This window comes from Schistocerca serialis, chromosome 4 (genome assembly GCF_023864345.2).
Source record: "Schistocerca serialis cubense isolate TAMUIC-IGC-003099 chromosome 4, iqSchSeri2.2, whole genome shotgun sequence".
NCBI classification, from domain to species: Eukaryota; Metazoa; Arthropoda; class Insecta; order Orthoptera; family Acrididae; genus Schistocerca; species Schistocerca serialis.
The window spans coordinates 318,986,917-319,008,043 of record NC_064641.1 but is presented as its reverse complement, the minus strand read 5'-3'; the positions used below and the strand labels follow the sequence as shown (position 1 = coordinate 319,008,043).

Here is a 21,127-nt window from a genome sequence, read left to right as displayed (position 1 = left end):
CCTAAAAATCAAAATAATGTTAACCCAAACCTCTATTGCTTTAAAAAATGCCTCAGTTTTATGACTGGGTAGGGTAAGGTACTGCTACTACTTTTGGTCGAGGCGTTACCAAGTGCGATCATCCGAGCTATGAGTTGGAGTTCTTTCCTATCTCATGGACCATCTTCTTAAATGTTGTTGGTACGATTTGCAATTTATGTGGTATTTGATGTTGGTTTTCTCTCGGCAATATTCCAATCATGAAACAAAGTAAATAAAAAGCGCTTAGTACAATAACATGTTTCACAGTGAGTTTTATATCATTTAATTATTTCACCTGTATAATCTATCTCGCACCATCCAGGGAACGGCCGCCAGTTCTGCTGATTAATTAATAATTTTAAGAATAATAATTGCGATGGAAATCTGGCGTCGTACAAGAGGCGTAACAATTAGTGAGTTCGCTGGAGAGCGTATGTTTCAGATAATTTAAGCACAGCGACGCACCCTCCATACAGACTTATGATGTTTCGTATACACGAGAAATCTGAAACGTTTAATGTTGGGTTATTAGACGATAGTTCTTCGATCCTTGAAGTTATTTATCGCTTCCTCTCCTTTGAAGACAATTTTCCGACGTCCAGCTTGCTTCTCCGAAGTGTTACAGTTACCGGTAAAGCAGACAGATAGAGCAGGTGAAATAAGGAACTAGTAAGTGAAGTTGACTTCGTACTATAAATTAATATATTTCATATTATTAGTGAACCAAACAGAAATCCGCGTCCTCTCTCTGTCATGGACGGGAAACATCCGATAGAAGTTCTTACAAACATAAGAAAATTAATGTTCTACATCTTTTCTCGCTAGCTCCACAGCATTGATTGCTTTAGGCATACCGCGTTTAATCTTTGGCGTGAACAACTTAGGCGAATGAATGGAGAAAAATAGACAGAAAAAAATAAAACATACACCCATATAGGTACACCAGTTTACTCTCCAATACAGTTAGTACACATTACAAACTGAGTTTACTCTGTGGCAGATGCTAACATTGTCCTGCTTTCAAACATACTACGACTGCTGAAATGTTCCGTCTAAACGAAATTTGCATCGCTGAATGTGTTTACTTGTTGAATAACGCATTAGCAGTAACGAAACGCAGCATTCAACCAAGACTCTTGCAATGCTGCTGCGCAAAAAATTGTTTAATCGATAAAACTGATTTTGAGCGCACATGCACCCATACCCTGTGAGAGGACACAAAACACCTCGGTAACCCAAAACTTCGTGCACACACGGCGTCAGTTTGACGTCACACGCTGTGTCAAAAGACGAAAAGAGCTGTCCATGGGCTTTCGTGATCGTTTGGTTCACAGCACATATGACGAACATGACGTTCGAAACAAGAACATTCACCTCAAATGGAGAGAGCTGGAGGTTTTGCTTTTTCTTTACTGTAGGGTACGTTAACCTCGAAATTACGTTGTTTATAGAGGTATAAAGTTCTGCATTTGTGTGGACTAGACTCTTCATAAGGGAGAGATTAAAGTGTTTCCAAAAATTAATTCCCAAACTTACTGAAAAAGTTGTACCAACTGTTTTCCTAATTTGCCTTTTTCGACCGCGATGTACAAGCAACAACAAGCTGAGGCCAGCTAGCACTGAATCCAATAACGTATATATATTGAACAGTGTTCGTTAAAGTGTCTCAACAACATAAGTTTATTTGTAGAAACTCTGAAAACTAGTTGCAAGAGTTGGTCTGTTTCAAGCAGACGCTTTAAGGGGATACGGAATCACCTATCCCCGCAATGTTAATATATGCCTACTATAGGGAACGTTTTCTCACAAACTACTGGAGACAGAGAGGTAAAAATTTTACTGTATGTGCATTCATATGTTACAACAATACTGAAACAACAGTTTATTGTCAAAGTATTTTCTTACAGAGATATTGTACATTTATTTTTAAGTAAATTTTTTCCATCGCTTTTTACTAGACTATCACCCCTAAGTCTTTTGTAAATCAAGTAATTAAAAAATCGTTGTTTCAGTATGTACTAGGGACCTATGTCACTACGTCATAAAAATTTCAGACTTCTAGGTTGACCAGTACCTGAGATAATGTTCCTAGATGAAGTAAAAAGTAAACTTACGGGAAACGGAGAAAGAAGATTAAAACATTCCTGATCCGTAGCTAATACCCCCTTCACAGTCTTCATAATCATCTTCAAGTCTTCTTTTGGCACCCCTCTGCACCTGTCTTGCTTTTTTCACTAATGTCTTGATTATATTATCAGCATGCCTTAGTCTGTGCTGATCTAAAAAGAACATAGCACGTACCGTACGGGAACCAACACACATACCCAACTTTTGAAGGACCTGGCATTTAGTTATATTTCCAAGATTGAAGGTTGCCACAGCATCATACACACCAAAATGTAGTGTATTAATTCCGACAAACACTGTTTTTGGGAGACGATGCCATATCACACTATTCAAGCACTCGTTGGGGTTCTGCGTTTTTCCGTGAAGACATTTCATCAGAAGACTTCTGTCAGCCAGATCTCTGAAAATGGGCTTTATTTCTGCCATGATGGCTGATGGTAGACTGTGGTGGTGAATGTATTTCTCTCCTGTTGTTAGTCCCCTATTGTATTTACACCAGCTGTTTTCACCTTTGGGGCACAAACCATGTTGTGGATGCTCATCCGTGGATGCGGTGTGGAAATATAAAGCCCATATAGCTCTCCTCATTTCTTCAAGATTGCCTGTATTTTGCCTGATTGCAAGGCCATAGCAGTTCTGAATGTGGTCTATTATGGAATCAGTCAATCTTCCTCTGCCATCCAAGGTTTTCCCATCATCTAGTTTTTTCCCTTTCATAACTGATTTTAACCTTCTCAGCCTGGCACCCATTCTCTTCTGCACATGTCCTATACATTCAAGTTTGCTTATATTTACACTGTTCCCGTATGGTTTGCTTTCCAAAACTTCTTTGAATGCTTTAGAGTCACCATCTCCCAGATATTTGACATAGCGAACATTATACCACTGTGAAGAGCGATGAAAAATTTTCTTCACCCCAGCAACCTCCATGCCACCACTACTACCATAATAATTAGCAATACAGTCATCACTGTGTTCATTTTTCAGCCTGCCTGTGCACCTACAGTATTTAGACATTATGGCAACATCAATAACCTTGCCAGTATCAACACTAGTTGCTGTTACAACACCATTGTTGGAGGTGTGGCCCCTTTTCTGCCACGTGCCATCAAACGCCACTGTGAGGTCACGACTGCCGTCATTTTCTTCCACTGCTTCTTCCACAGCAACCTGCATTGACTTCTGTGCTACATCTTCAACTGCAGATCCTAGTACATAATTGTAAGCTTCAAACTTTGAAGGTGCACTTGGAAGATTTAGAACACCACATAGCATATCACCAGCTGCTTTGCCCTTACCAATTGCTCGCAATCCATAAACTAACCTAATATTTACACTATAAAGTTCAGTTTTCTTGTATCCATTATTTACAGTTACTGAAACCGAACTTGGAAACTTACAGCTGTATTTACAAACACTGCATATTAAATTAAACTGGGCAGCCAGGCCAACATGGGATTCTACTTTCAGAGAAACGTTTCCATGACATTTTTTGCAGCACAAACTGTTTTCAAGAGCTTCACACAATATATTCGTATCAATGAGTTCAAAAACTTCATTCCCCCTATCAAGTAAATTATATTGCTCTTCCAAATCTCTTAGTTTTTTATGAGAAGCACTGTTTTCATTTGGTGTAAGTTCGTTCGGCAAATCAGTAATAAGTGGATTCACATTTTCCAACAGTGATGATGATGAACTGCTTTGCTTTGCTAATGAATCATTATTTCTTTTCTTTTGCCAGTTCACACGCTTTTTAAATACTTTTGCTTTAGCTCTAGGCATTTTCACTGCGAAAAATGAAGCACTAAATACGAAATAACTCAACAACAACTACTTTCTTATATCACACTGTTTACAAAACAGTCCCGCCACAAAGTCAAAGAGTAACTTGAGGAAACCAGAGAGAAACATTTTCGGGCAACTAGTGTATAAATAGTCGCTGGAAACCGGGATATTTGAATTCATGTCACTTTAAAGGTACTGCCAAAAAGTTCATGGTCAGCCACGAGAGACGTGTATAACTAAAGCGCAATACCCGATCTCACAAATATATAAAAATAAAATAGTTATAATTGTAGTAGAGCTATGTATGATACGTCATTTTAAAGAGGAAACATGGCAGAATATAATACGCCAATAAAAAAAATTCGATTTTTTAACCCAAAATCCGATTCCGTATCCCCTTAAAGCAGTAGCTCATTTATCTTATGTCCGTGAACAAATTCTGTTTAAAAAAACCAGCACATTGAGCAACACTCGGAAACGCGTCGGATTAATAAAACTGTTTGTAATAAAATGACGAAAAATGCCGTATTGGTGGTTAAAGATGTACATCAATTGAAGACATGTTTGTTTGAAACGAAGTGATCTAAAGAACTAGCTCGTAAATTATGTTTTATGCTTTATAGATGACTGCGACTAATTTATTTTTTACTTCTTTTGCAAATGGGTCAGTCTTTTCTATGTTTTTAATTCTGAATGGTAGTTTGTTTTACCAAATGATCAATGAGTTTTGAATATTTAAAATATAATATTATAATTTATAATTTGTGTGAGACATGACAACTTATTCCTGAGAGAGAAAGAGAGAGAGAGAGAGAAACTGGAGAGTACTGTTTACGCTCCAGGATAGTATCCCTGGTGGACACTGAAGATACGTCAAATTTTTACCTTAGCAGCTCCCGGAAACCAAACCACAAGCGTCAATGACCAGTAGACTGCCAGCTAGGGGGAAATGCTGAGCCAGTTGCGGCGAACATGAAAGCTATCGCAGCACGGGAGAACGACTGGGCACCTAGGTCTGCAAGCGAAGCATAATACCATGGAAGGCGATAGATACTGTCATATTAGTGACAAAGCGGAATGGGTGTCGAGCCAGAAGAAAAGAGCCTCTGAAGGGTGACAACTTTCAACAGTGACTTATTTTCATGCAGTAGCGTAGATGTAGATTTTTATGTGCCATATGTATTTAAAAATGTTTAGTTTATGCCCGTCCCAACATTTATTAGAGTATCGTGTAAAAGTCTGACGTAATTTCTACAAGAACATTTCGAGATTTTTGTAAACAACCATTCCCACTTATATACTGTATATGTACTTATATATCATGTAAATTACAAAAGTGTAGTCTATGCCCATTCAAACATTAATTAAATTATCGTGTAAAAATCTGAAGTAAATTGGGCAATAACTTTCGGAGCCTTTTGCTAAAAAAATTTTCCCTTTCATAAAGTACATACATATTTATTTACCATATACATTAACAGTGTGTAAACCATAGCCGTGCAAACGATTATTAGAGTGTCGTGTAAAAATTTGAAGTAAATCCGTCGAGTACTTTCGAAGTTCTTGGGAACAATGTTAAATTACAACCTCTCTTTATATAGTAGTATAGATTTGAAAGGGCATATTGTTCTGTATCACTGACTTCTGATTTTTGTTTTTGTGAATGCTGATTATTTTAGTTCTTCTGCAGTCTGTGTGAACTCTTCCGTTAGAAACGCAGATGCATATCATATAAAAGGCAACTGCGTGAACGATCTGGCAACACTGTGTTGTTGTGCCTCTGTTGACTGCTAATTTCATCCCTTCCAGATGCTCAGTACTAGTTTCAGCTTCGTACAGTCATCACATGATTTTTGAGAACGCCATCAGTGAAGTTGTGCTTTTGTTGTGTGTTACGAAAATGGAACAATGGAATTTAAATCAAAGTTATGCCATCAAGTTTTGTGTTAAATTTGGGTAATCCGCGAGTGTGACCTCCGAAAAGTTGAAATAGTTCCATGGGAAACATTCCTTTACAAGGGCACAGGTTTTTCGCTTAAAAAAAAAAAAAAAAATATATATATATATATATATATATATATATATATATATATATATATATATATATATATATATATCCGCCGCGCCGGATTAGCCGAGCGGTCTTAGGCACTGCAGTCATGGACTGTGCGGCTGGTCCCGGTGGAGGTTCGAGTCCTCCCTCGGGCATGGGTGTGTGTGTTTGTCCTTAGGATAATTTAGGTTAAGTAGTGTGTAAGCTTAGGGACTGATGACCTTAGCAGTTAAGTCCCATAAGATTTCACACACATTTGAACATTTTTTTTAAAAAAATCCGTTTCGAAAAGCCGAGAACAGACTGAAGACGAACCTTGCTTAGGTAGATCTCCAACTTACAATCGAGGAAACTTGTCCATTGATCTTCTTGACAGATTGCCAATGACCACAAAAGGTTTATTCGTGTGATCGCAGGTGATGAAACCTGGAATTTTGAGTACGATCCTGAGAAAAATTGGCAAAGTGGAAGACTCCCCTCGACCGGAAAAAAGCTCAAATGAGCAAATCAAATATCAAAATAATTCTGATTTGGTTTTTTGACAGCAAGGGTACCATGCATAAAAAAAAATTTCCTCCAGGATAAACTGTCAACCGTTTTACAAAGATTTCTTTGAAAGGCTCAGGAAAACGGGAATCGAGTGAGACTGTACGTTGCAGACACGTGGATGCTGCATCTTGACAACGCCCCATGTCACACAGTCATTTCCATCACGGAATTTTTGAACTCAAAGGCATTTCTGTGGATCCGCGGTCTCCCTATTCACGTGATCTCCGTCCTTGTCACTTTATCCTTTTCCCGAAAGTGAAAAAAAAACATCTTAAAAGGACGTCAGTTTGGTACATTCAAAAGAATATGACCGACATGTTAACGGCCCTACCAGTTGAAGCCTTTCAGCGCTGCTGGCGAGACTGGGAACAATGACTCCGACAGTGTATAGCTCCGAAGGGAACTATTTTGAAGCGAACAATGTTATTGTTTGAAGAAAATAAAAATTTTGCTAGATTAAAAAAATTAGTCTCATTACTTTCCTTACACACCTCGCACTTCACTTACCTCGATTTTTATGAACAGTTTTCTTTCTTTACCTGAGCATTGGCTTACGTTATCCCCTTCCTCTTTCCTCCCCATTGTCGTTACATGCATTGCTATGTGTCGCTGTTTTCAGCTGATTTTTCTGGAACTCACTCAGTGTCCCTCAATAAATTAGCAGTTTCAGCAGGTTTCCTGAGTAAGTGTCACACCCTGCGATGCTCAGGTTAAATAGTGCTGGTGCCAACCGGAAAAAGGACGCGACGAAACGGTGTTCTGGTTGGCAGCTGAACAACAAAGTTTCGTGTTGTTTTGCAGTGAACATTTGCCATCAAGTGTGTTACTGAATCCTAAGACACGGAGCTATGAACCACCTATCTCCTTTTTGTGTCATGTTTTTCCGCAGGCGGGGTTTCAAAAGGCGGCAGGCAACTGACCGCACGCACTGTTAAGACGATATTCAGTGCATCTGTTAGTTTTGATCAACAATTGTGCGAATGAGAACAGTTCCTCTGATAACACTTTCCCAGAAACAGGAATATGCATTGAAGTTCTTGACATTTCTGTCGTACAACACGCGTCCTGTATTCAGCCAGTGCTCAGTAACTGCTAATTTATCCGTTACACAAACCGTGCTAGCCGCATCTATCCTTAACGGTGTACCACTGTGGCATGCTATTCTACGTAAGACGTTGGGAGTGGCGCATAATTTGTCTCTGATGACGGGGAGATGCACCGGTCGTTGGGAGGTATCTCATTTAACTTCCTGTCGTAGTGTTTACATTAGATTGTCACAAACACTGATAGGTTCCGCTGAGCGACACCAGGCAAGTATAAATAGGGGCTATAGTTTTGAATAATAGATCTTATATGATGTAATAAAAGTGTTCGTTTTATTTTTGTTCATGATCTATTATCGTTTTTTGCAAGGCGTTCCAGCGCTGATCTGACGACGTGGGAGCGAGTGTACCGGGCGCTGTTGAAGTGCAACAGACAGTCGGGCGCAGACCACGTGTAAAATTTTGTCGAGACTGAATCGCAGACCACGTGTAAAATTTTGTCGAGACTGAATTTAATTACTAAAAAAAGGCCTTGTTTGCACTTTTGTATCTGAGGTCCGACTCTGGACATTAAAAATTGCAATATATCAGATAGGTATGTACTGGTAATTGATTGTAAGTAATAAGTGCTCAGAAGATAAGCTAAGATTCTCACAAGCTTTAATTTTGAGACTTTTGAGTTAAAGAAAGATTAGCGAAGCAACTCTGATTGGAGATTTTTATAGCTCAGAGGAAGTAAATGGAAGTTTAAATTGAAGTTTAAATGACAGTAAATATTCTTACACATTGTATAGCATCTGATGTATAGCAATATCTCTGACAGTTAATGTTGCGAAGTTTAGCTGATTATCTTGCACTTCAGTAATCAATGCATACGGAACTTTAAACAAGCTTTACGAACTGAGAATGGTCGTTTAATGAGCGTAATAGTTATTTGACAGTTAAATGGCAATCAGTGAACTATGATGCTACGCCTGTGAATTCAGTGCATGAGAGTACGGCGAGTGAACTGAATAGAACGATTAACGGCACCTAGGATGATGGCGACTTTTGTCGGTGTACTGAGAACTTACAAAACACTTATGACCGATATCGGAATGATAGTTTGTCACGCAGTATTCCGATTACCAGTAAGCTTGTATCTCTGACTCGTGACTCGTCGCTGACGCGAAGAACGTTAACGAAATGCACCTAATGATATCACTTTCAGTGAGTTATTCAAATGCTTACGTACTCAAGAAGAGGCTTATCGTTAAACACCTTCGTTGTAAAAGTATGTGAAAGAGGACGTTACCATAAGAGATTATCGTGTTGTTGGAACATCAATGTATTGACTCTTCGTTTGTTTCACGCGTCTTAACTCGACTTTCCAAGTCCAAGTTATCCCTGGGTCTCCTTGTTAGCGAAAACAATCTGCTATGGAAGAACAGAATTTAACAGAGAAAATCTAATTGGGTAATGATTGATGCGGGTTCTTCTCATTCCAGGTTACACTATGATTTGCACCTGCAGCGTGGCCGGACGGTGTGGCCGAGCGGTTCTAGGCGCTTCAGTCTGGAACCGCGCGACTGCTACGGTCGCAGGTTCGAATCCTGCCTCGGGCATGGATGTGTGTGATGTCCTTAGGTTAGTTAGGTTTAAGTAGTTCTAAGTTCTAGGGGACTGATGACCTCAGATGTTGAGTCCCATAGTGCTCAGAGCCATTTTTGAACCTGCGGCGTGGCGACACATGGTCGTAATACCAACTACATAAGGAATAAAAGTCTTCATCCATTAAATAATTCGTCGCAGGCAGCCTTTGGAAGACACCGGAAGAGGAGGGATAGTGGACGGCACAACCTGAGCTTTTCAGATTATTATATACACACTTACACAATACAGCGAACTGTTCTCCTATGTATTTATATACAGAGTGAACAATTAATAAAACTTACAAACTGCAGGGCGGATTCCTGACTGGAAATGGGGGAGAAAAAGTCCTTTTAACATGTGTTCAGAAAAGCGTCGTTGCCAAGATAGATGGCACCGACGAATGAAAGTTCCTCTGACCACCTGCCGTGTGTTCCTCATGCGTTGCCAGCTGTGTGATTGACGCAGTGCACGATAAGTGTAAGCGGCAGAACGGTCTGGTATTCATGTGAGGAACAAGCCAAGATTTTTTTGTGTGCTGCCAAGCAGATAGAAACGGTCGAGAGGCAGAACTCGATCCTCCTGGTCTGGTGTAAGGACAGTCCGCCACATCCCTGTACGTTCGTCTGTCTGAAAGGACCTATGATCACACAAACGCTCAAAAAGGGCTTCAATTGTTGTGTGATGTGGTTCAGTGTCTGTAAACATATTTGTTTTGAATAGCCGTGCTGCTATAGAATGTTTCCATCTGCTTGGCCCTACCGCAAACACCATCTCGGCTTGTTCCAAACATGAATACCGGACCATTCTATTAATTACAGTACACTGCATCAATCACACAACCTGTAACAAACAAGGAACACACGGCACATGGTCATCAGCGCATCTACACTGGCGACGGTGCATTTCCGGAAACATGTTCATAGGATCTCTTTCCTCCATTTCCAATCAGGAATTGTCCCTGTAGTTTGTCAGTTTCATTAATGTTCACCCATTATATTCTAACAGTTTATAATCATGCCTACAATTAAAATGTGTGTGTGTGGGGGGGGGGGGGGGGCAGGGGGTCGGCGTTGTGGAGAGAGGGAGCGCCAGGAAGGCGGAGTTGGACACGGACAAGGAGTGTCTGCTTCACAGAATGTGATTATCTCGATAACTGATTTAATTCCTTTTATAATTTGACGAAACTTTAACCATACACTACAGTCGCTCTTTACAGCATGAAGTACGTTCTTTGACCGTAATTTGAGAGCCAGGTGACCATGACACTAGTACTAAAATTTGTCAAACAGATAATTTTGGCAGTCTGCTAGACGCCAGTCGCTGTGCTAATCCACGATCGTACGGCAACGACACTGGTGTAAACCTCGGGGATTCCCTGAGCGCAGTAGCCCATGGAGACGATGCCGTACTGCGTAGACCCAACAACCAGCGGTCCGCCGCTGTCTCCGTTGCAAGCACCTCTGCCATATTCACCGGCGCAGATCATGTTCTCCGTGATGCCGCCCAAGTAATAGATATTGCAGTCACGACGTGCGACGATGACCGTGGTGACAGCCTGAAGCTGCTCAGGTAGGGTCTGTGTATAATCCAAGGCGCCCCACCCGGTGATGGTCACTGATGTGCCAGCTTCGATGTCTGCAGTGCCAAGACCGACTGTCTGTAAGGAATATAAATGTTAGTAGAATCCTTTCAAGTGAAAGCAGTGACAAACAGAGCGATTAATGTGATGCAGTAAATGATGAAACAGAAAGACTCATTGTTAATTGATTACATATTAAATAAAGACAAAACATAATTTTATGCCATTTCTGTGGGATATGAAGATGTGTGTTTGTGTGTGTTTGTATGAGTGTTCGCGTGTGTATGTCTGAATGTGTGTGCGTGCGCGCGCGTGTGTGTGTGTGTGTGAGTGTGTGTGTGTGTGTGTGTGTGTGTGTGTGTGCACGCGCATCTAAAGTGATTGTGAGATCTCGCAGTTTTTGGAAGTAACGGTTCGCCACACCTATTGCTAGTGTGTGGAATTGATTTAACAGTGTGCTCCATACCACATTTATTATTACAAGCGTATGGCGTAAAACTGATTTAGCTGTAAAATGACCTTAGTTCAGATTGAAATACAGATAAGGAAAACAATTGAGTCATAGGAAGTTACGACGAAATGGCGATTATATATATTTCAATTAAGGAAAATTTTCTTCAAGGTCTGTTGGAAAATTAGAAGATGTTTTGTTGTACGGTTAATCTTCAGTGTAACAACGACACGAATTTGTCTTCAGCGCATGCCAAATAGCCAGTAACCTCTCCCCATTTCGACTGATTAGTGTACATAATAGTAAAACAGTCGTACTTTTTTGAAATCTTATCAAACAAACACCTAAATATCACATGTGGAGTGTGTTTTTTTCCTAAAAGTCGTCAAACATCCTAGGTGATCTACTCCAACCTCGCCTTAAAACACTGATATTTGCCACACTCATTTCTAAATCATAATTCTTTACACATACCTATATCGAAGACCTTCAATGCTCAAAAATGCTGTTTTAAATGTTGCTGCACCATGAACGAATAACAGCATTGTATGAAAATACTTGGGCAAGTATTCTTGGCTTGTCGTAACATGAAAAGGTGGTAGGGTGCGACTTCTCAGCCTCAGCAGAGAGGCTAGGGATAGGATTGGCACAAAAATATTCCAGCGATCAGCATAACTGCCGGATGGTGGACAGCATCGAGAGTCTGGCCAGATAGTTCTATCAGCTCCCTGTGATTTATGGTTAACTCGCCGTAAAATAATAATTGATTTCGGTGTTCTGTTTTCAGACTGCTCTGCACTGGCTAATGTATGCTACAAGGAATACAGTAAGTCAGTTATATTGCTAATACCTTATTCCTTGTGGGATAAGATCACAGCTTGTTTAGTCATATAAGTCTTGTACGATATCCACGTACATACTACCCCTAGATACACCCCTATGCTTGTAGTAGAACAACGCAACGACCCGTCCCTCGTTGTGTCAAATGTCTAATCCTCGCTGGTACAAGTTACTGCACACTTTCCCCTGCAGACCTAGTGTTGTAGTATTCCCCTGATGAGGAACGTAAGAAACAATGTAATTTGGAAAACTGAGCACCAATTTTCCCAAGATACCAGGACAAAAAATCCAATCAGCCTGATAGCAGTACCTATGACACACAGCGAATGTCACTTTAATGCTATGACATAAACAAGATGTTATCATAGCATTCATTGTATCATAAAGTAACTATTTTTGTAGAACGGGACATAGAAATTGGAAGTTTCAAAATGAGTCTTTGGAGCAGAGGAACGCCAAATAATAAGGTTTCGATGTATAAAATTACTAAATCAAGGAAAATTCGGAAGTTGCGCTGAGGCACTTCGGATTTCCTTGTTCAGTTATTGTAGCTCGGCCATATCCGCTCAGAAGATGAAATATAAAGGTTTGTGAGAATTCCTAGAAGACTGAAAAAGAGAGTGAACGACTGAGATGTCCGTCCACGTACTCCATAAAATTACGAGGTTAATAATTTTATGGAGCCGGCGGCTTGCCATGCTGAATTGTCCAGGTCGAATTAAATTTTCATCCCTAGTTTTATCTACATCTGGGACTACACTATAATCTACTTCCACATGACGCGGCTCTTTACACAAAGTGAATTGTGGTGAGCTACAATAACAGAAACAATTGCAACACCAAAAATTAATTAACGCCGAGCAATGATGATGATGAGCGTTTGGCGTCATTGGCCGGGAGGCCCCTCGCGGGGCAGGTCCGGCCGCCATATCGCAGGTCTTATTACAGTCGGCGCCACATTGGGCGACCTGCACGCCGGATGGGGATGAAAGGATGATGAACACAACACAACACCCAGTCCCTGAGCGGAGAAAATCTCCGACCCAGCCGGGAATCGAACCCGGGCCCAGAGGACGGCAATCCGTCACGCTGACCACTCAGCTACTGGGGCGGACAACGCCGAGCAATGAAATTTCTACAATACATTTGTCTAGATACCATTTTTAAGTTATTAACATTGAAAGATCACAGGCTACTGTAAGCGCGAGAAAAGCCATGGTAAATGTCAAATTCTGATACATTTAAGATCAGTGTAACTGCCAGAATCTTGAATGTAAACATAGAGACGTGTATGCATTGCGTTATGGAAGTGCCAGACGTCACTTTGTAGGATAGAGTTCCATGACTGATGCTTTGGTTGGTCAATAGAGGGACGGTTAATACTGCTTGTGGGTAATGCTGGAGTGTCGTCCGATGATGTGCCGTACGTGCTCGATTGAAGACAGATCTGGTGATCGAGCAGGCCAAGCAAACATGCCGACGTTCTGTAGAGCATGTTGGGTTACAGCAGCGGTATGTGGGAGAGTGTTATCCTGTTGGAACCCCCCCCCCCCCCTGGAATGCAGTTCGTGAGTGACAGCAGAACGGACCGAATCTCCAAACTGATGTACAAATTTGCACTCACGGTGTTTGGAATACCCACGAGAGTGCCCCTGCTGTCATACGAAATCGCGCCACAGACCATAACTTCCGGTCTAGATTCAGTGTGTCTAGCATGCAGATAGGGTGGGTGCAGGCCCTTAGATGGCCTCCTTCTAACAAACATACGGTCATCACTAGCACCGACGCAGAAGCAGATTTCACAAAGCAAGCAGACCTCCAACCCGCCCTCCAATGAGCCCTCGTTTGACATCACTGAAGTAGCAAATGGCTGCGGTTAGGGGTAGGCGGAATGCACGCTGCAGGGCATCTGGCTCGGAAGTGTCATTGAAGTAACCAATTTGTAACAGTTTAGTTATGTCACCGTGGCGCTAAGCGCTCCTCCAATTGCTGCTGCAAATACAATACTAGCGCCAGAAACTTACACCGAACGCGGTGGTCTTCCCACCGAGTAGCGCCACGTGGCTGGCTGCCCGGTCTTCTTGCGACCGTACATTCTCGTGATCTACAGTGTCTACATTTCTGTCAAGTCTTTCCGCAACATCGCTGAAGGAACAACCAGCTTCTCGTAGCCCAATTACACGACCTTGTTTCAAACTCGGTGAGGTGTTGATAGCGACGTCTTTGTCATCTTAAAAGCATTCCTGACTTACATCAACTCAGGGTGTCCAGTCTCAAACGTAACTAATACTCATGCCTGTTAACACTGTTACAGCGTGTATTTGAAGCAAACACGATTTGGCATCCTCAACATTGCATCCTTCAGATGGAGATCCACGGCTACCAATTTTCTTTGATATCGCACAACTCCTTCTTGGTGTCGCGATTCTTTTTTCCGTCGTTGTAGTATGTCGGAAAGATCAATGGGGAAGTTCCAACACTGGATGAACGCCACATTCATAAGAGGGTGGTATTTACGTTACATAATTTTCAAATAATCATGATTTGTATAAGTCCTTCTTAAAAGACCTTTCGCAAGGGTTCCATTTCAGATTCTTTTCCCTACTGGTTTGGCCAATTAGGACGACGTAATGATTTCGGATAATTTCAATTCCTCCTCATGCGCACTTCTCTTTTTCTTCAATATTGTCTCATTTTTTCACTTCATCTCCTTTTTTTCTTTCTTCTGGCCACTTTACACCCGTTCTCTCACTGTTACTGCCTTGGAATCCTTATAAATTTAATTTTCCTTTTGAAAATACCTCTTTCTGCCGTTCCTTGAACCTGCGTGTTGTGGATTTCTAAATCTTTTTTAACTTCTCGGATCCAACTTCCATTAATTTCTTTTCTCTAAGATATTTAGAGATAGGTTTTGTCAGCCTGTTGTTATTCATCCAGCACAAATGTCCCAAAATATCAGTCTTATTTTTGTTAATGGATTGTTTTGTTTAATGTAACAAAATGTTCCTTCTCCTGTCGCCCAGTGGCTATGTAATTCAAAAGCTGCAATAGTCTACGCTATGTGCAGCTTTATCACTCTCATGTGGGACAAATGATTCTTTTAGAGCGTAAAAAATTTTAGCAAACGAGTAATTTATAAATATTTTTTTCAGAAACAAGTGCAGTTAAGAGTCAGGAAAGGCCGTTTGAAAAAAACAATCCATACCCTTTCCATGTAAGCCTTGGTTCAAGCTGCAAGGCAAGAAATGTTGTAGTTTCATAATAAAGGGGATAGACAAAATAATGTGATCAGTGTTAGTAATGGGATGGTTGTGTTCGACGCTCAACAACTCACGTAAGGCATGTGTCGCGCTGGGCTGTGCGTGTTCAGTACGGACTAGGCAACAATGCAGGTTGTTTATGAGTAGCGTACACTTCTTATTTGCATTCAGACGCCGATGTCGACGTGCAATGAAAGACCTAACAGAGTCCCAAAGAGGGCAGATAGTGGGGGTCCGATCAGCTGGAACATCAGTAACCAAGACTGCCAACTTATTAAATGTTTCGAGAGTAACTGTTTCAGCAGTCATGATAGCCTACACACAACATGGGAAGACTCATCGTGTAAACGTAGTAGTGGACGCAAATCAAAACTAAATGACAGAAATCATCGTACGCTAACACGAATTGTGTCAAAACAACACGAACTATGGCTGTTAACTGCAGAGCTAAATAGCCATCTTCGAGACTCCGTAGCTATCGACACTGTCTGCCGAGAACTCCATAAAGCGAATATTCATGGATGAGCTGCTATAACGAAACCATTAGTGACGACAACCAACGCAAAGTAGCGTGAAACATGGTGTCAGGAGCATAAATCCTGGACGGCTGATCAGTAGAGACACGTTATTTGGTCCGACGAGTTAACATTTTCGTTGTTTCCAACATCTGGCCGGGCTTACGTCTGGAGAACGCCAAAAGAAGCCTATAATCCTGATTGCTTTATTCGAACGATTAATCATGGAGGTGGAAGTGTGATGGTGCGGGCAGCCATATTATGGTATTCTGCTGCTCCCTTCGCTACCCTCAAAGGCCGTGTTACAGCCAACAATTGTTCCCCAACAATGATGCCATATTTTGAGACGATAATACACCCATTCACAAGGCCAGGATAGTACAATCGTGGTATGAGGACTATGCAACCGAACTGCAACGTCTTCCCTGGCCAGCACAGTACCCGGATTTGAACAAAATCGAACCCTTGTGGGCGGTGTTGGGGCGCAGACTCCGGAGCATATTTCCGCCTCCCTCGTCAGTACAGGTGTTAGAAGAGGTTTTGATCGAAGACTGGCATAACATTACACTGGAGACTATACATTCATTATATGCTAGTATTCCAAGAAGAATCGCAGCTGTATTACGGGCAAATGGGGAGGTCCAACCCACTGTTAATAAACCATTCCCGACTAAGTAGAGGTGTTCACACTATTTTGCCTATCGCCTGTTCATATTGCAAATAGTAAGCATAGGAAGGAAATCAGTGAAGTATGCAGAAGTCACAGATTTACAATTCCACGTACAAAAAAGTACTGAAAGTCAGTCTTAGGGAGTTACTAAAAATCAGCGGCTAGAGTGGTGAGTAAACAAGAAGGCGAGTGCACGAGGTGTACTGCACAGTCAGTCGGAGAGCACCATGCAGTGTTGCCAGTGTGCTCTCTGCCTTACACCACACATTACATTTATTGAGTATCCTAGTAACTGGCAACGCTGGCTTGTATGACATTGCGCCACTATTTCTTGCTCTCCTTCCAAAAAAATTGTAATTAAACTTTCGCTACTTGAGAGGGCCTCCATGAAAAACAGTGAAACTTGTGGAAACATTTCTGACATGCGGAAGAGAAATAATGAATAAACCATCGAAAGAAACATATTTTAATTTTGACGTGAGAGGGTAACAGGCTGCTCAAGAAAGAAAGAAGAGACTGTGGCGTCGTCAATTCACTACCTTTACACGCGACACATCTCCCGAAAGGCGAAAAACGAGTTTCGAAAACTGTTTTTCGCTATCATGTTTACGAGATAAGGGCTGAAGCGGATTTGCTAGCTCAGGTAAATATAGCGTCTGGAAAACAGCTGTTCCAATTCCTGGTTTAGTCAGCACAGTGCCTATTCTTCTTCACTTAAATATTAAAGATAGACAGTTTCATGCTCAGTCTAATAATTCTGCTTCTCCTTCATTGCACAATGAGTCATCCTGTCCATATTAGTCGAATATTCTGAAAACAAGACGTAACCTGATAATCCGAGCATGTTTCAAAAATGATTGTGCGTTTACATGGGAGCGAAAACCGATTGTGAAAGTGGAAAACCGGCAGCTAGTCATGGATTTCCAGAATAGATTTTGGATTTTTACATGACCAACCAGAAAAGGTATTGTGAAATAGGTTTATGATGTCCGGTTTTGGGAGCCCCATGTAAACGTGAGAAGATAACCTATTCTCGCTGAGCTCACTTCTGTTATAGTAATGGATTCCGTGCTTTTGTTTCTTCTTAATCTGCATTTTGTTGTTTGCTTGTTTTCTTGGCACACTGCAATGGTTGCACGAGGGATTGGTGTTTTTGATATAGTGTTTTCCCGCAGCAGCGACAAAATGTTTGAAAGCAATGAGGTATCTGCGTTTCCCAATACCTGAAAAAAGCCTATACGATGCACAGATAAGAACGTAAATATATAAAAATTTTCTTAACGGTAATTGTTTAAACAATGAAAAGGTTGAATATGTTTAATGGGACAAATAATTTTCTGCGTTGCATGTCACTTAGCAACAAAACAAGATACAAAGGAAAAAACAAAAAAGGGCAATTTACTGTCTTCTGGATATTGTTTGACATGTTTCTGAAGGCGTATTTTTTCGAGCAGTATAGATGTTTTGAAATATTTGGACAACTCTTTCCCATTCTTTTAGTTCTCAGGAGTGTTGAGAATTTACCAGAAGATCTTTGCCAAGAACATCCACCATAAATTTTGCTTTATTCAACAAACTGTATTATCTTTCCTCGTGCCTTCAGTCTGATATTACATTTCGATTAATTTCGTTAAAAGGATGGTCCCTCTACAAATCGACTTAAAAGAATAGAAATGTGATAATTTTGAAATGGATTGTGTATATCAGTTTGACAGTATTGTACGGCACAGATTGTAGTTCAACAAACTCTTCTCTAGGTGCGCTTGACAATTAACGTATTTTCTGCAGCGAAAGAAAGTGACCATGTACATAAACTCTGTGTATGCGGTGGTACAGCATCCTTGACACTGGATTAACAATACTTTTTACTACGGCTTGAGATACTGGAGTAGAAAGACGTGTTGTCGGAGCGGTTCTAATTTTGCTGTTACACGGCAGTCATTACGGAATTCGTTAGAGTTCATTTATCTGTGAATAGAAACACGAAAGTTGTTGTTTTGTTAAAGAGAACTTATCATATAAATAAATATATATTCAAAGGCGAGTAATTTCATCATTTTAACAACGTTGGAAATTCGTGCTTCAAGTTTACATATACGCAAGATTAGACCTTCGTCTTTGCCGGTTTTTGAGTGTTAGTTCGAGCTTACAGGCTGTCCTGTCCCGTCGCAATAGGTCATTTTTGAACTGGCACTGTAATTTACTAATACTTTCTCCCCCAAAACGGAGAGAACTACATTCTCGCATCCTACGAGTGTAGGTGGCCACGCATGTCTAACGTGGGAAATAAGCTTAAATAAGCTTTTCAGGAGAGCAGCGTGCAACATCAGCAATGCGGAGGCTACAGCTTCGTAACGCTGCCATTTGATCATTACGGCGACAGTACGGACCTCCTATCATACAAGTAAACTTTTTAAACACAGGTATAGCTGGACTGTCCTGAAAGCTGAGATCCATTTACAGGCACTCTCAGTTAAGGGGAAAGACTTCTTTGTGAAGCACATTAATATCTATCTTATCACTCAAGTAACTCTCATTCTAATTCTAACATTTCAGGTTTAATATTTACTGGAATAATTCGCAATTTAAATTTCTCTCCCTTTATTTTCCTGTCGCCACGCAAAACCCCTTAACTTCACTTTCAGCGCACAGGTACCAAACTGCACAACAGATAGCTCTCACTATACTCGCAGCTGTCGTCGGTAACGCCTTATTCAGACAGCCAAGCAACTCTGAAATCTCCGTCAGCCCCTGAAACGAGATCGAAGATCGTTGCAGAATGTCACGAAGCCCTTGTGAGGCTATGGGAAAGCAACAGGGCGATCTACTGGTCACATAGTAGCAATGAAGAATCTGATAGGCTGTCTAGGATGACGACTCCATTTGTTTGACCGGAAACTGTCAGATCCATCACTAGGCCGATGGCACGAACAAAACTAAGTAGATGGATTAGGATGCAGCACGCAGAATACTTGACTAAGATCCAAAAACAGACATGGTAAGCTAATGCTACCGTAGCCATGTTTCAAGAGAATTTCTGTAATCCTGGGTTTGAACAGGAGGTAGGTTGAACTCATGGTAGAACTGATGACTCGCCATGGAAGCTTTAAAAAACACCATAGCACAGGCTATGCGGTGAGGAGGATGAAGTCGCACCACGGCGTTGGAGGTCAAAAAACACAGCATATTCGGTTCATTAATTCCTCAAGAAGAAATAGCATCTGACGAAGAACTAGTAAAAGGCCTCCTACTACTCTTCAAAGTTTCAAGTTGGCGTTACTAGATTTACAGGGATTGAAACTGGACAGTAAACTTAGTTTCGGTGCGGGCAACCGTGAGCAAAGACCATTGTCGGTTTGTTTCTCTATATAAATCAATCAGTCAATTGCGACTTGTAAACGAATACCAATAATTGTGACAGGTGAGACTCAGAACAGAAACAAAACGCCAGGGGCGCTGAAATACACTCACTTACCCCGAGTGGTCCAAGAGACAAGCAAGAATGCTGATTGTGTAAAAGAGGCTTTACATGTTGTTGTTGCGGTCTTCAGTCCTGAGACTGGTTTGATGCAGCTCTCCATGCTACTCTATCCTGTGCAAGCTTCTTCATCTCCCAGTACCTACTGCAGCCTAAATCCTTCTGAATCCGCTTAGTGTATTCATCTATTGGTCTCCCTCTACGATTTTTACCCTCCACGCTGCCCTCCAGTACTAAATTGGTGATCCTTGATGCCTCAGAACATGTCCTACCAACCGATCACTTCTTCTAGTCAAGTTGTGCCACAAATTCCTCTTCTCCCCAATTCTATTCAATACCTCCTTATTAGTTATGTGATCTACCAATCCTATCTTCAGCATACTTCTGTAGCAGCACAAAAAAATGGTTCAAATGGTTCTGAGCACTATGGGACTTAACATCTGAGGTCATCAGTCCACTAGAACTTAGAACTACTTAAACCTAACTAACCTAAGGACATCACACACATCCATGCCCGAGGCAGGATTCGAACCTGCGACCGCAGCGGTCGCGCGGTTCCAGACTGAAGCGCCTAGAACTGCTCGGCCATTCCGGCCGGCCTGTAGCACCACATTTCTAAAGCTTCTATTCTCTTCTTGTCTAAACTATTTATCGTCCATGTACCCCGTTGTAAATTATGACTCTAACTATAGGCCGTACCTGGACGTTGCCATCAAAAGAGAATGAGCCCGAGATAGAAACGGCGGCGACGTCATAATCTCCAGTGAGATAGCTGAAATCTTCGTGTATTCGTATGTCAGCAGTCTGGTACACGGAGCCACCGCTCTCGCGTATAGAGGTACCTGCCCTCACGGAGAACTCTGATGCGCGGCTACCGTAGAAGCAGTGTGCTGCGGACAGCACCCAGGTACTGCTGATGATGGAGCCGCCGCAGTAGTGCCCGCCCATCAGTTGGATCGAGACCTGCCACGGGTACTGCGAGATGTCCACCGGCTCGCCGCCCACAATTCGGCCGCCAAGGCGAGCCCAGAGACCGCGAGGTCTCGCGGACGGCGCAGCGCTGCAGACTGCACACAACAGCAACACAACCACGGCGGACATCGACATCTCTGTGACTGGTTCGA

At 41.6% G+C, this 21,127-nt stretch overlaps 1 protein-coding gene across 1 annotated transcript; it reads right to left on the bottom strand.

Annotated features, from left to right (window-relative positions):
• Positions 1-10,516: 10,516 nt before the first annotated feature.
• LOC126474427 (trypsin delta-like) lies at positions 10,517-21,110 on the bottom strand. Its single transcript, XM_050101897.1, has 2 exons — positions 20,703-21,110; positions 10,517-10,867 (listed from the first exon to the last, which is right to left on the bottom strand). The coding sequence occupies exons 1-2, from the start codon at positions 21,108-21,110 to the stop codon at positions 10,517-10,519; spliced, it is 759 nt and encodes a 252-aa protein (XP_049957854.1).
• Positions 21,111-21,127: the final 17 nt, after the last annotated feature.

What these genes read in the sequence shown, in the direction of transcription:
- LOC126474427 (XM_050101897.1), bottom strand. Translation starts at nt 21,110, where the DNA reads ATGTCGATGTCCGCCGTGGTTGTGTTGCTGTTGTGTGCAGTCTGCAGC. An exon ending in CTTTTGATGGCAACGTCCAG is followed by an intron (nt 10,868 to 20,702) that starts GTACGGCCTATA and finishes TATTCCTTACAG; the next exon opens with ACAGTCGGTCTTGGCACTGC.